At 43.4% G+C, this 16,309-nt stretch overlaps 1 protein-coding gene across 4 annotated transcripts in view; it reads left to right on the plus strand.

Moving 5' to 3' along the window:
* Positions 1-16,309, plus strand: part of LOC129813666 (major facilitator superfamily domain-containing protein 12-like) — a 41,234-nt gene that overhangs the window by 15,655 nt on the left and 9,270 nt on the right. For all 4 annotated transcript variants that reach the window (XM_055866059.1, XM_055866060.1, XM_055866061.1 and 1 more), the window contains exons 5-8: positions 2,087-2,179; positions 7,310-7,402; positions 7,561-7,731; positions 7,957-8,051. In XM_055866059.1, coding sequence (XP_055722034.1) covers positions 2,087-2,179; positions 7,310-7,402; positions 7,561-7,731; positions 7,957-8,051 — 452 coding nt within the window. The remainder of the gene's footprint in view (positions 1-2,086; positions 2,180-7,309; positions 7,403-7,560; positions 7,732-7,956; positions 8,052-16,309) is intronic.

Raw genomic sequence — 16,309 nt, forward strand, 5'->3', positions numbered from 1 at the left:
TTTTAGTCCATGTTAATAGTGGTGTTTTTAGTCCATGTTAATAGTGGTGTTTTTAGTCCATGTTATTAGTGGTGTTTTTAGTCCATGTTATTAGTGGTGTTTTAGTCCATGTTAATAGTGGTGTTTTTAGTCCATGTTAATAGTGGTGTTTTTAGTCCATGTTAATAGTGGTGTTTTTAGTCCATGTTAATAGTGGTGTTTTTAGTCCATGTTAATAGTGGTGTTTTTAGTCCATGTTAATAGTGGTGTTTTTAGTCCATGTTAATAGTGGTGTTTTTAGTCCATGTTAATAGTGGTGTTTTTAGTCCATGTTAATAGTGGTGTTTTTAGTCCATTTTAATAGTGGTGTTTTTAGTCCATGTTAATAGTGGTGTTTTAGTCCATGTTATTAGTGGTGTTTTTAGTCCATGTTAGTGTTTTTAGTCCATGTTAATAGTGGTGTTTTAGTCCATGTTAATAGTGGTGTTTTTAGTCCATGTTATTAGTGGTGTTTTTAGTCCATGTTAATAGTGGTGTTTTTAGTCCTTGTTAATAGTGGTGTTTTAGTCCATGTTAGTGTTTTTAGTCCATGTTAATAGGGGTGTTTTTAGTCCATGTTAGTGTTTTTAGTCCATGTTAATAGTGGTGTTTTAGTCCATGTTAGAGTTTTTAGTCCATGTTAATAGTGGTGTTTTTAGTCCATGTTAGTGTTTTTAGTCCATGTTAATAGTGGTGTTTTAGTCCATGTTAGTGTTTTTAGTCCATGTCAATAGTGGTGTTTTTAGTCCTTGTTAATAGTGGTGTTTTAGTCCATGTTAGTGTTTTTAGTCCATGTTAATAGTGGTGTTTTTAGTCCATGTTAGTGTTTTTAGTCCATGTTAATAGTGGTGTTTTAGTCCATGTTAGTGTTTTTAGTCCTTGTTAATAGTGGTGTTTTTAGTCCATGTTAATAGTGGTGTTTTTAGTCCATGTTAATAGTGGTGTTTTAGTCCATGTTAGTGTTTTTAGTCCATGTTAATAGTGGTGTTTTTAGTCCATGTTAATAGTGGTGTTTTTAGTCCATGTTAATAGTGGTGTTTTTAGTCCATGTTAATAGTGGTGTTTTAGTCCATGTTAATAGTGGTGTTTTTAGTCCTTGTTAATAGTGGTGTTTTTAGTCCATGTTAATAGTGGTGTTTTTAGTCCTTGTTAATAGTGGTGTTTTAGTCCATGTTATTAGTGGTGTTTTTAGTCCATGTTAATAGTGGTGTTTTAGTCCATGTTATTAGTGGTGTTTTTAGTCCATGTTAATAGTGGTGTTTTTAGTCCATGTTAATAGTGGTGTTTTTAGTCCATGTTATTAGTGGTGTTTTTAGTCCATGTTAATAGTGGTGTTTTAGTCCATGTTAATAGTGGTGTTTTTAGTCCATGTTATTAGTGGTGTTTTTAGTCCATGTTAATAGTGGTGTTTTTAGTCCATGTTAATAGTGGTGTTTTTAGTCCATGTTAATAGTGGTGTTTTTAGTCCATGTTAATAGTGGTGTTTTTAGTCCATGTTATTAGTGGTGTTTTTAGTCCATGTTAATAGTGGTGTTTTTAGTCCATGTTAATAGTGGTGTTTTTAGTCCATGTTATTAGTGGTGTTTTAGTCCATGTTAATAGTGGTGTTTTTAGTCCATGTTAATAGTGGTGTTTTTAGTCCATGTTAATAGTGGTGTTTTTAGTCCATGTTAATAGTGGTGTTTTTAGTCCATGTTAATAGTGGTGTTTTTAGTCCATGTTAATAGTGGTGTTTTTAGTCCATGTTAATAGTGGTGTTTTTAGTCCATGTTAATAGTGGTGTTTTTAGTCCATGTTAATAGTGGTGTTTTTAGTCCATGTTAATAGTGGTGTTTTTAGTCCATGTTAATAGTGGTGTTTTAGTCCATGTTATTAGTGGTGTTTTTAGTCCATGTTAGTGTTTTTAGTCCATGTTAATAGTGGTGTTTTAGTCCATGTTAATAGTGGTGTTTTTAGTCCATGTTATTAGTGGTGTTTTTAGTCCATGTTAATAGTGGTGTTTTTAGTCCATGTTAATAGTGGTGTTTTCAGCCCATGTTAACAGTTCCTGTATTTTCCTTTTGTCCAGGTAGCGTTTCTCTACATGTCCACCAGACTGATCGTGAACCTGTCTCAGACGTACATCTCCATGTACCTTACCAACACTCTCATGTTGCCAAAGGTAACAACATCATGTACCTTACCAACACTCTCATGTTGCCAAAGGTAACACCACTATAGCGATAACTATACCGATACCTATAACTATATCGATAACTAAAATTATACCGATAACTATACCTATATCTGTAACTATACCGATAACTATAATTCTACCTATAACTATAATTCTACCTATACCGATAACTAGAATTAGAACTTTACCTATAATTATAACTATACCTATATCGATAATTATATCTATAATTATAACTATACCTATATCGATAATTATAAGTATACCTATATCGATACTTATACCTGTAATTATCTATAATTATAATTATACCTATATCGATAATTATATATAGACCTGTAATTATAACTATACCGATAATTATACCTGTAACTATACCAATAATTATACCGATACCTAAAACTACAATTACCTATACCAGTAACTATACCAATATTTATACCAATACCTATAGCTTTGCCTATTACTATTCCGAAAACTATAATCATAACTATACCTATAAGTATACCAATTATTATACCCAGTGCCGATAACTATACCAATAATTATACCGATACCTGTAGCTATGCCTATAACTATACCGAAAACTCTAATTATACCTATAACTATAATTAACTATACCTATACAAATAATTATACCGATACCTATAGCTATGCCTATAACTATACCCATAACTATAATTATACCTATACCTATAACTATACCAATAATTATAGCTATACCGATAACTATACCAATAATTATAGCTATACCGATAACTATACCAATAATTATAGCTATACCGATACCTATACCAATAATTATAGCTATACCTATACCAATAATTATAGCTATACCTATACCAATAATTATAGCTATACCTATACCAATAATTATAGCTATACCGATACCAATAATTATAGCTATACCTATACCAATAATTATAGCTATACCTATACCAATAATTATAGCTATACCTATACCAATAATTATAGCTATACCTATACCTATACCAATAATTATAGCTATACCGATACCTATACCAATAATTATAGCTATACCGATACCTATACCAATAATTATAGCTATACCTATACCAATAATTATAGCTATACCTATACCAATAATTATACCGATACCTATACCAATAATTATACCGATACCGATACCTATACCAATAATTATAGCTATACCAATAATTATAGCTATACCGATACCTATACCAATAATTATAGCTATACCTATACCAATAATTATACCGATACCTATACCAATAATTATAGCTATACCGATACCTATACCAATAATTATTGCTATACCGATACCTATACCAATAATTATAGCTATACCGATACCTATACCAATAATTATAGCTATACCGATACCTATACCAATAATTATACCGATACCTATACCAATAATTATAGCTATACCTATACCAATAATTATAGCTATACCGATACCTATACCAATAATTATAGCGATACCGATACCTATACCAATAATTATAGCGATACCGATACCTATACCAATAATTATAGCGATACCGATACCTATACCAATAATTATAGCGATACCGATACCTATACCAATAATAATAGCGATACCTATACCAATAATTATAGCGATACCTATACCAATAATTATAGCGATACCTATACCAATAATTATAGCTATACCTATACCAATAATTATAGCTATACCTATACCAATAATTATAGCTATACCGATACCAATAATTATAGCTATACCGATACCAATAATTATAGCTATACCGATACCAATAATTATAGCTATACCGATACCAATAATTATAGCTATACCGATACCAATAATTATAGCTATACCTATACCAATAATTATAGCGATACCTATACCAATAATTATAGCGATACCTATACCTATACCAATAATTATAGCTATACCGATACCTATACCAATAATTATAGCTATACCGATACCGATACCAATAATTATAGCTATACCGATACCTATACCAATAATTATAGCTATACCGATACCTATACCAATAATTATAGCTATACCTATACCAATAATTAAAGCTATACCGATACCTATACCAATAATTAAAGCTATACCGATACCTATACCAATAATTAAAGCTATACCGATACCTATACCAATAATTAAAGCTATACCGATACCCATACCAATAATTATAGCTATACCGATACCTATACCAATAATTATAGCTATACCGATACCTATACCAATAATTATAGCTATACCGATACCTATACCAATAATTATAGCTATACCGATACCAATAATTATAGCTATACCGATACCAATAATTATAGCTATACCGATACCAATAATTATAGCTATACCGATACCAATAATTATAGCTATACCGATACCAATAATTATAGCTATACCTATACCAATAATTATAGCGATACCTATACCAATAATTATAGCGATACCTATACCAATAACTATAGCGATACCTATACCAATAACTATAGCTATACCTATACCAATAATTATAGCGATACCTATACCAATAATTATAGCTATACCTATACCAATAATTATAGCTATACCTATACCAATAATTATAGCTATACCTATACCAATAATTATAGCTATACCTATACCAATAATTATAGCTATACCTATACCAATAATTATAGCGATACCTATACCAATAATTATAGCGATACCGATACCTATACCAGTAATTATAGCGATACCGATACCTATACCAGTAATTATAGCGATACCGATACCTATACCAGTAATTATAGCTATACCGATACCTATACCAGTAATTATAGCTATACCGATACCTATACCAGTAATTATAGCTATACCGATACCTATACCAGTAATTATAGCTATACCGATACCTATACCAGTAATTATAGCTATACCGATACCTATACCAGTAATTATAGCTATACCGATACCTATACCAGTAATTATAGCTATACCGATACCTATACCAGTAATTATAGCTATACCGATACCTATACCAGTAATTATAGCTATACCGATACCTATACCAGTAATTATAGCTATACCGATACCTATACCAGTAATTATAGCTATACCGATACCAATAATTATAGCTATACCGATACCAATAATTATAGCTATACCGATACCTATAATTATAGCTATAACTATACCAATAATTATAGCTATACCTATACCAATAATTATAGCTATACCTATACCTATAATTATAGCTATACCTATACCTATAATTATAGCTATACCTATACCTATAATTATAGCTATACCTATACCAATAATTATAGCTATACCTATACAATAATTATAGCTATACCTATACCAATAATTATAGCTATACCTATACCAATAATTATAGCTATACCTATACCAATAATTATAGCTATACCTATACCAATAATTATAGCTATACCTATACCAATAATTATAGCTATACCTATACCAATAATTATAGCTATACCTATACCAATAATTATAGCTATACCTATACCAATAATTATAGCTATACCTATACCAATAATTATAGCTATACCTATACCAATAATTATAGCTATACCTATACCAATAATTATAGCTATACCTATACCAATAATTATAGCTATACCTATACCAATAATTATAGCTATACCTATACCAATAATTATAGCTATACCTATACCAATAATTATAGCTATACCGATACCTATAATTATAGCTATACCGATACCTATAATTATAGCTATACCGATACCTATAATTATAGCTATACCGATACCTATAATTATAGCTATACCGATACCTATAATTATAGCTATACCGATACCTATAATTATAGCTATACCGATACCTATAATTATAGCTATACCTATACCAATAATTATAGCTATACCTATACCAATAATTATAGCTATACCTATACCAATAATTATAGCTATACCGATACCTATAATTATAGCTATACCGATACCTATACCAATAATTATAGCTATACCGATACCTATACCAATAATTATAGCTATACCGAAAACTATAATTATACCTATAATTATACCTTTTACTATACTTATACCTATAACTATATCTATAACTATAATTATTCCTATAACTATACCTGTAACTATAATTATACCTATACCTGTAACTATAATTATACCTATATCTATAATTATACCTGTAACTATACCTATAACTATATCGATACCTGTTATTGATGTAGAACCAGGTCCTTGGCTGTACCTGTTATTGATGTAGAACCAGGACCTTGGCTGTACCCGTTATTGATGTAGAACCAGGACCTTGGCTGCACCCGTTATTGATGTAGAACCAGGACCTTGGCTGTACCCGTTATTGATGTAGAACCAGGACCTTGGCTGTACCCGTTATTGATGTAGAACCAGGACCTTGGCTGTACCCGTTATTGATGTAGAACCAGGACCTTGGCTGTACCTGTTATTGATGTAGAACCAGGACCTTGGCTGTACCTGTTATTGATGTAGAACCGGGACCTTGGCTGTACCTGTTATTGATGTAGAACCGGGACCTTGGCTGTACCTGTTATTGATGTAGAACCGGGACCTTGGCTGTACCTGTTATTGATGTAGAACCGGGACCTTGGCTGTACCTGTTATTGATGTAGAACCGGGACCTTGGCTGTACCTGTTATTGATGTAGAACCGGGACCTTGGCTGTACCTGTTATTGATGTAGAACCGGGACCTTGGCTGTACCTGTTATTGATGTAGAACCGGGACCTTGGCTGTACCTGTTATTGATGTAGAACCGGGACCTTGGCTGTACCTGTTATTGACGTAGAACCGGGACCTTGGCTGTACCTGTTATTGACGTAGAACCGGGACCTTGGCTGTACCTGTTATTGACGTAGAACCGGGACCTTGGCTGTACCTGTTATTGACGTAGAACCGGGACCTTGGCTGTACCTGTTATTGACGTAGAACCGGGACCTTGGCTGTACCTGTTATTGACGTAGAACCGGGACCTTGGCTGTACCTGTTATTGACGTAGAACCGGGACCTTGGCTGTACCTGTTATTGACGTAGAACCGGGACCTTGGCTGTACCTGTTATTGATGTAGAACCGGGACCTTGGCTGTACCTGTTAGAAAACTGTGTTCCTTAGACTTTCTGTTCCCTGTTCCAGAAATACATTGCCACTATTCCCCTGGTGATGTACGTCAGTGGCTTCGCTTCCTCTTTCATCATGAGGCCTATCAGCAAACTCATCGGAAAATGTGTGAGTGTCTGTCTGGGCTATTTCCGATCTGTTCAGTAGTTTGTCTCAAAACTGTAATACACATAACACAGTAGATTTATGGATTTGGGTTTTCAGTATATCTCGTGACATTACATTATTGAACTAATGTACGTGTCTTGCTCGTCTCTGATTGGTAGATGACTTACTTCGTGGGCCTGCTGCTGATCATGGGCTTCTCTTATTGGGTGTTGGTAGACGACCAGATGGGTGACCGGATCTACGGGGCGTCCGTCCTTCTAGGAGTGGGGTCAGCTACCATCCTGGTGATGTCACTCTCCATGACCGCTGACCTCATCGGGGACCAGACGGTTGGTGTTAATAAAGTTGCTCAGTTTTTGAAGTTGATTCAACGTTTATTGACTAACACACTTAGAGGTGTGTCAACTAGACCCTTACTGTAGTTATAGACTTCAACTAGACCCTTAGTGATGGTATTTCTCTGTTTTCAGGAGAAACTTAGGGCCCAATGAGTTAATGTGTGAGACTAATGGATTTAGTTTTCGTGTTAGTGAAACTTTCCCTGTATTTCACAGCAAAGTGGAGCGTTTGTTTACGGGGCGATGAGCTTCACTGACAAGGTGGCCAACGGAGTAGCTGTTATGATGATACAGACTCTACACCCCTGCCAGTGAGTGTCTGTGTCTTTGTGTCTGTGTGTCTATGTCTGTGTATCTGTGTCTGTGTTTGGGTGTCTGTGTCTGTGTGTGGGTGTCTGTCTGTGTGTGAGTGTCTGTGTGTGTGTGAGTGTCTCTGTCTGTCTGTCTGTGTGTGAGTGTCTGTCTGTGTGTGAGTGTCTGTCTGTGTGTGTGAGTGTCTGTGAATAAAATCACACTCTTGTTAATAAAAATCTAAATGTGTGTGTGTGTGTGTGTTGCGTGCTATACCCAAGTTTCTGTACTTTTTCAATACTAGAACATGAGAAACGTTTTGGTACTCGAATTTGTGTTAAGTTCAGTACTTCTTTCAAATGTGTCACGGATCAAGCCTGTCTATCAGCACAGCCAGCCCCTTATTATAGAGAACCGTGCCTGCTCCCTTAACTCACTGCTAGCCTGGGAGTCTGGGCTGCATCATGTTAGCTCCACTAACTCACTGCTAGCCTGGAAGTCTGGGCTGCATCATGTTAGCTCCACCAACTCACTGCTAGCCTGGAAGTCTGGGCTGCATCATGTTAGCTCCACTAACTCACTGCTAGCCTGGGAGTCTGGGCTGCATCATGTTAGCTCCACTAACTCACTGCTAGCCTGGGAGTCTGGGCTGCATCATGTTAGCTCCACTAACTCACTGCTAGCCTGGGAGTCTGGGCTGCATCATGTTAGCTCCACTAACTCACTGCTAGCCTGGGAGTCTGGGCTGCATCATGTTAGCCCCACTAACTCACTGCTAGCCTGGGAGTCTGGGCTGCATCATGTTAGCTCCACTAACTCACTGCTAGCCTGGAAGTCTGGGCTGCATCATGTTAGCTCCACCAACTCACTGCTAGCCTGGAAGTCTGGGCTGCATCATGTTAGCTCCACTAACTCACTGCTAGCCTGGGAGTCTGGGCTGCATCATGTTAGCTCCACTAACTCACTGCTAGCCTGGGAGTCTGGGCTGCATCATGTTAGCTCCACTAACTCACTGCTAGCCTGGGAGTCTGGGCTGCATCATGTTAGCTCCACTAACTCACTGCTAGCCTGGGAGTCTGGGCTGCATCATGTTAGCTCCACTAACTCACTGCTAGCCTGGGAGTCTGGGCTGCATCATGTTAACTCCACTAACTCACTGCTAGCCTGGGAGTCTGGGCTGCATCATGTTAGCTCCACTAACTCACTGCTAGCCTGTACTGAGAGTCTGGGCTGCATCATGTTAGCTCCACTAACTCACTGCTAGCCTGGGAATCTGGGCTGCATCATGTCAGCTCCACTAACTCACTGCTAGCCTGGGAGTCTGGGCTGCATCATGTTAGCCTCACTAACTTACTGCTAGCCTGGGAGTCTGGGCTGTATCATGTTAGCTCCACTAACTCACTGCTAGCCTGGGAGTCTGGGCTGCATCATGTTAGCTCCACTAACTCACTGCTAGCCTGGGAGTCTGGGCTGCATCATGTTAGCTCCACTAACTCACTGCTAGCCTGGGAGTCTGGGCTGCATCATGTTAGCTCCACTAACTCACTGCTAGCCTGGGAGTCTGGGCTGCATCATGTTAGCTCCACTAACTCACTGCTAGCCTGGGAGTCTGGGCTGCATCATGTTAGCTCCACTAACTCACTGCTAGCCTGGGAGTCTGGGCTGCATCATGTTAGCTCCACTAACTCACTGCTAGCCTGGGAGTCTGGGCTGCATCATGTTAGCTCCACTAACTCACTGCTAGCCTGGGAGTCTGGGCTGCATCATGTTAACTCCACTAACTCACTGCTAGCCTGGGAGTCTGGGCTGCATCATGTTAACTCCACTAACTCACTGCTAGCCTGGGAGTCTGGGCTGCATCATGTTAGCTCCACTAACTCACTGCTAGCCTGTACTGAGAGTCTGGGCTGCATCATGTTAGCTCCACTAACTCACTGCTAGCCTGGGAGTCTGGGCTACATCATGTTAGCTCCACTAACTCACTGCTAGCCTGGGAGTCTGGGCTGCATCATGTTAGCTCCACTAACTCACTGCTAGCCTGGGAGTCTGGGCTGGATCATGTTAGCTCCACTAACTCACTGCTAGCCTGGGAATCTGGGCTGCATCATGTCAGCTCCACTAACTCACTGCTAGCCTGGGAGTCTGGGCTGCATCATGTTAGCTCCACTAACTTACTGCTAGCCTGGGAGTCTGGGCTGCATCATGTTAGCTCCACTAACTCACTGCTAGCCTGTATTGGGAGTCTGGGCTGCATCATGTTAGCCCCACTAACTCACTGCTAGCCTGGGCTGCATCATGTTAGCTCCACTAACTCACTGCTAGCCTGGGAGTCTGGGCTGCATCATGTTAGCTCCACTAACTCACTGCTAGCCTGGGAGTCTGGGCTGCATCATGTTAGCTCCACTAACTCACTGCTAGCCTGGGAGTCTGGGCTGCATCATGTTAGCTCCACCAACTCACTGCTAGCCTGGGAGTCTGGGCTGCATCATGTTAGCTTCACTAACTCACTGCTAGCCTGTATTGGGAGTCTGGGCTGCATCATGTTAGCTCCACTAACTCACTGCTAGCCTGGGAGTCTGGGCTGCATCATGTTAGGTCCACTAACTCACTGCTAGCCTGGGAGTCTGGGCTGCATCATGTTAGCTCCACTAACTCACTGCTAGCCTGGGAGTCTGGGCTGCATCATGTTAGCTCCACTAACTCACTGCTAGCCTGTATTGGGAGTCTGGGCTGCATCATGTTAGCTCCACTAACTCACTGCTAGCCTGGGAGTCTGGGCTGCATCATGTTAGCTCCACTAACTCACTGCTAGCCTGGGAGTCTGGGCTGCATCATGTTAGCTCCACTAACTCACTGCTAGCCTGGGAGTCTGGGCTGCATCATGTTAGCTCCACCAACTCACTGCTAGCCTGGGAGTCTGGGCTGCATCATGTTAGCTTCACTAACTCACTGCTAGCCTGTATTGGGAGTCTGGGCTGCATCATGTTAGCTCCACTAACTCACTGCTAGCCTGGGAGTCTGGGCTGCATCATGTTAGGTCCACTAACTCACTGCTAGCCTGGGAGTCTGGGCTGCATCATGTTAGCTCCACTAACTCACTGCTAGCCTGGGAGTCTGGGCTGCATCATGTTAGCTCCACTAACTCACTGCTAGCCTGGGAGTCTGGGCTGCATCATGTTAGCTCCACTAACTCACTGCTAGCCTGGGAGTCTGGGCTGCATCATGTTAGCTCCACTAACTCACTGCTAGCCTGGGAGTCTGGGCTGCATCATGTTAGCTCCACTAACTCACTGCTAGCCTGGGAGTCTGGGCTGCATCATGTTAGCTCCACTAACTCACTGCTAGCCTGGGAGTCTGGGCTGCATCATGTTAGCTCCACTAACTCACTGCTAGCCTGGGAGTCTGGGCTGCATCATGTTAGGTCCACTAACTCACTGCTAGCCTGGGAGTCTGGGCTGCATCATGTTAGGTCCACTAACTCACTGCTAGCCTGGGAGTCTGGGCTGCATCATGTTAGCTCCACTAACTCACTGCTAGCCTGGGAGTCTGGGCTGCATCATGTTAGCTCCACTAACTCACTGCTAGCCTGGGAGTCTGGGCTGCATCATGTTAACTCCACTAACTCACTGCTAGCCTGGGAGTCTGGGCTGCATCATGTTAGCTCCACTAACTCACTGCTAGCCTGTACTGAGAGTCTGGGCTGCATCATGTTAGCTCCACTAACTCACTGCTAGCCTGGGAGTCTGGGCTACATCATGTTAGCTCCACTAACTCACTGCTAGCCTGGGAGTCTGGGCTGCATCATGTTAGCTCCACTAACTCACTGCTAGCCTGGGAGTCTGGGCTGGATCATGTTAGCTCCACTAACTCACTGCTAGCCTGGGAATCTGGGCTGCATCATGTCAGCTCCACTAACTCACTGCTAGCCTGGGAGTCTGGGCTGCATCATGTTAGCTCCACTAACTTACTGCTAGCCTGGGAGTCTGGGCTGTATCATGTTAGCTCCACTAACTCACTGCTAGCCTGGGAGTCTGGGCTGCATCATGTTAGCTCCATTAACTCACTGCTAGCCTGGGAGTCTGGGCTGCATCATGTTAGCTCCACTAACTCACTGCTAGCCTGGGAGTCTGGGCTGCATCATGTTAGCTCCACTAACTCACTGCTAGGCTGGGAGTCTGGGCTGCATCATGTTAGCTCCACTAACTCACTGCTAGCCTGGGAGTCTGGGCTGCATCATGTTAGCTCCACTAACTCACTGCTAGCCTGGGAGTCTGGGCTGCATCATGTTAGCTCCACTAACTCACTGCTAGCCTGGGAGTCTGGGCTGCATCATGTTAGCTCCACCAACTCACTGCTAGCCTGGGAGTCTGGGCTGCATCATGTTAGCTCCACTAACTCACTGCTAGCCTGGGAGTCTGGGCTGCATCATGTTAGCTCCACTAACTCACTGCTAGCCTGTATTGGGAGTCTGGGCTGCATCATGTTAGCCCCACTAACTCACTGCTAGCCTGGGCTGCATCATGTTAGCTCCACTAACTCACTGCTAGCCTGGGAGTCTGGGCTGCATCATGTTAGCTCCACTAACTCACTGCTAGCCTGGGAGTCTGGGCTGCATCATGTTAGCTCCACTAACTCACTGCTAGCCTGGGAGTCTGGGCTGCATCATGTTAGCTCCACCAACTCACTGCTAGCCTGGGAGTCTGGGCTGCATCATGTTAGCTTCACTAACTCACTGCTAGCCTGTATTGGGAGTCTGGGCTGCATCATGTTAGCTCCACTAACTCACTGCTAGCCTGGGAGTCTGGGCTGCATCATGTTAGGTCCACTAACTCACTGCTAGCCTGGGAGTCTGGGCTGCATCATGTTAGCTCCACCAACTCACTGCTAGCCTGGGAGTCTGGGCTGCATCATGTTAGGTCCACTAACTCACTGCTAGCCTGGGAGTCTGGGCTGTACCATGTTAGCTCCACTAACTCACTGCTAGCCTGGGAGTCTGGGCTGCATCATGTTAGCTCCACTAACTCACTGCTAGGCTGGGAGTCTGGGCTGCATCATGTTAGGTCCACTAACTCACTGCTAGGCTGGGAGTCTGGGCTGCATCATGTTAGGTCCACTAACTCACTGCTAGCCTGGGAGTCTGGGCTGCATCATGTTAGCTCCACTAACTCACTGCTAGCCTGGGAGTCTGGGCTGCATCATGTTAGCTCCACTAACTCACTGCTAGCCTGGGAGTCTGGGCTGCATCATGTTAGCTCCACTAACTCACTGCTAGCCTGGGAGTCTGGGCTGCATCATGTTAGCTCCACTAACTCACTGCTAGCCTGTATTGGGAGTCTGGGCTGCATCATGTTAGCCCCACTAACTCACTGCTAGGCTGGGAGTCTGGGCTGCATCATGTTAGCTCCACTAACTCACTGCTAGCCTGGGAGTCTGGGCTGCATCATGTTAGCTCCACTAACTCACTGCTAGCCTGGGAGTCTGGGCTGCATTAGGTCTGCTCCGCTGACTCACTGCTAGGCTGGGAGTCTGGGCTGCATCATGTTAGGTCCACTAACTCACTGCTAGGCTGGGAGTCTGGGCTGCATCATGTTAGGTCCACTAACTCACTGCTAGCCTGGGAGTCTGGGCTGCATCATGTTAGCTCCACTAACTCACTTTTAGCCTGGGAGTCTGGGCTGCATCATGTTAGCTCCACTAACTCACTGCTAGCCTGTATTGGGAGTCTGGGCTGCATCATGTTAACTCCACTAACTCACTGCTAGCCTGGGAGTCTGGGCTGCATCATGTTAACTCCACTAACTCACTGCTAGCCTGGGAGTCTGGGCTGCATCATGTTAGCTCCACTAACTCACTGCTAGCCTGTACTGAGAGTCTGGGCTGCATCATGTTAGCTCCACTAACTCACTGCTAGCCTGGGAGTCTGGGCTACATCATGTTAGCTCCACTAACTCACTGCTAGCCTGGGAGTCTGGGCTGCATCATGTTAGCTCCACTAACTCACTGCTAGCCTGGGAGTCTGGGCTGGATCATGTTAGCTCCACTAACTCACTGCTAGCCTGGGAATCTGGGCTGCATCATGTCAGCTCCACTAACTCACTGCTAGCCTGGGAGTCTGGGCTGCATCATGTTAGCTCCACTAACTTACTGCTAGCCTGGGAGTCTGGGCTGTATCATGTTAGCTCCACTAACTCACTGCTAGCCTGGGAGTCTGGGCTGCATCATGTTAGCTCCATTAACTCACTGCTAGCCTGGGAGTCTGGGCTGCATCATGTTAGCTCCACTAACTCACTGCTAGCCTGGGAGTCTGGGCTGCATCATGTTAGCTCCACTAACTCACTGCTAGGCTGGGAGTCTGGGCTGCATCATGTTAGCTCCACTAACTCACTGCTAGCCTGGGAGTCTGGGCTGCATCATGTTAGCTCCACTAACTCACTGCTAGCCTGGGAGTCTGGGCTGCATCATGTTAGCTCCACTAACTCACTGCTAGCCTGGGAGTCTGGGCTGCATCATGTTAGCTCCACCAACTCACTGCTAGCCTGGGAGTCTGGGCTGCATCATGTTAGCTCCACCAACTCACTGCTAGCCTGGGAGTCTGGGCTGCATCATGTTAGCTCCACTAACTCACTGCTAGCCTGGGAGTCTGGGCTGCATCATGTTAGCTCCACTAACTCACTGCTAGCCTGTATTGGGAGTCTGGGCTGCATCATGTTAGCCCCACTAACTCACTGCTAGCCTGGGCTGCATCATGTTAGCTCCACTAACTCACTGCTAGCCTGGGAGTCTGGGCTGCATCATGTTAGCTCCACTAACTCACTGCTAGCCTGGGAGTCTGGGCTGCATCATGTTAGCTCCACTAACTCACTGCTAGCCTGGGAGTCTGGGCTGCATCATGTTAGCTCCACCAACTCACTGCTAGCCTGGGAGTCTGGGCTGCATCATGTTAGCTTCACTAACTCACTGCTAGCCTGTATTGGGAGTCTGGGCTGCATCATGTTAGCTCCACTAACTCACTGCTAGCCTGGGAGTCTGGGCTGCATCATGTTAGGTCCACTAACTCACTGCTAGCCTGGGAGTCTGGGCTGCATCATGTTAGCTCCACTAACTCACTGCTAGCCTGGGAGTCTGGGCTGCATCATGTTAGCTCCACTAACTCACTGCTAGCCTGGGAGTCTGGGCTGCATCATGTTAGCTCCACTAACTCACTGCTAGCCTGGGAGTCTGGGCTGCATCATGTTAGCTCCACTAACTCACTGCTAGCCTGGGAGTCTGGGCTGCATCATGTTAGCTCCACTAACTCACTGCTAGCCTGGGAGTCTGGGCTGCATCATGTTAGCTCCACTAACTCACTGCTAGCCTGGGAGTCTGGGCTGCATCATGTTAGCTCCACTAACTCACTGCTAGCCTGGGAGTCTGGGCTGCATCATGTTAGCTCCACTAACTCACTGCTAGCCTGGGAGTCTGGGCTGCATCATGTTAGCTCCACTAACTCACTGCTAGCCTGGGAGTCTGGGCTGCATCATGTTAACTCCACTAACTCACTGCTAGCCTGGGAGTCTGGGCTGCATCATGTTAACTCCACTAACTCACTGCTAGCCTGGGAGTCTGGGCTGCATCATGTTAGCTCCACTAACTCACTGCTAGCCTGTACTGAGAGTCTGGGCTGCATCATGTTAGCTCCACTAACTCACTGCTAGCCTGGGAGTCTGGGCTGCATCATGTTAGCTCCACTAACTCACTGCTAGCCTGGGAGTCTGGGCTGGATCATGTTAGCTCCACTAACTCACTGCTAGCCTGGGAATCTGGGCTGCATCATGTCAGCTCCACTAACTCACTGCTAGCCTGGGAGTCTGGGCTGCATCATGTTAGCTCCACTAACTTACTGCTAGCCTGGGAGTCTGGGCTGTATCATGTTAGCTCCACTAACTCACTGCTAGCCTGGGAGTCTGGGCTGCATCATGTTAGCTCCATTAACTCACTGCTAGCCTGGGAGTCTGGGCTGCATCATGTTAGCTCCACTAACTCACTGCTAGCCTGGGAGTCTGGGCTGCATCATGTTAGCTCCACTAACTCACTGCTAGGCTGGGAGTCTGGGCTGCATCATGTTAGCTCCACTAACTCACTGCTAGCCTGGGAGTCTGGGCTGCATCATGTTAGCTCCACTAACTCACTGCTAGCCTGGGAGTCTGGGCTGCATCATGTTAGCTCCACTAACTCACTGCTAGCCTGGGAGTCTGGGCTGCATCATGTTAGCTCCACCAACTCACTGCTAGCCTGGGAG

The sequence above is a fragment of the Salvelinus fontinalis genome, chromosome 17 (assembly GCF_029448725.1).
Source record: "Salvelinus fontinalis isolate EN_2023a chromosome 17, ASM2944872v1, whole genome shotgun sequence".
In the NCBI taxonomy this organism is placed as follows: domain Eukaryota; kingdom Metazoa; phylum Chordata; class Actinopteri; order Salmoniformes; family Salmonidae; genus Salvelinus; species Salvelinus fontinalis.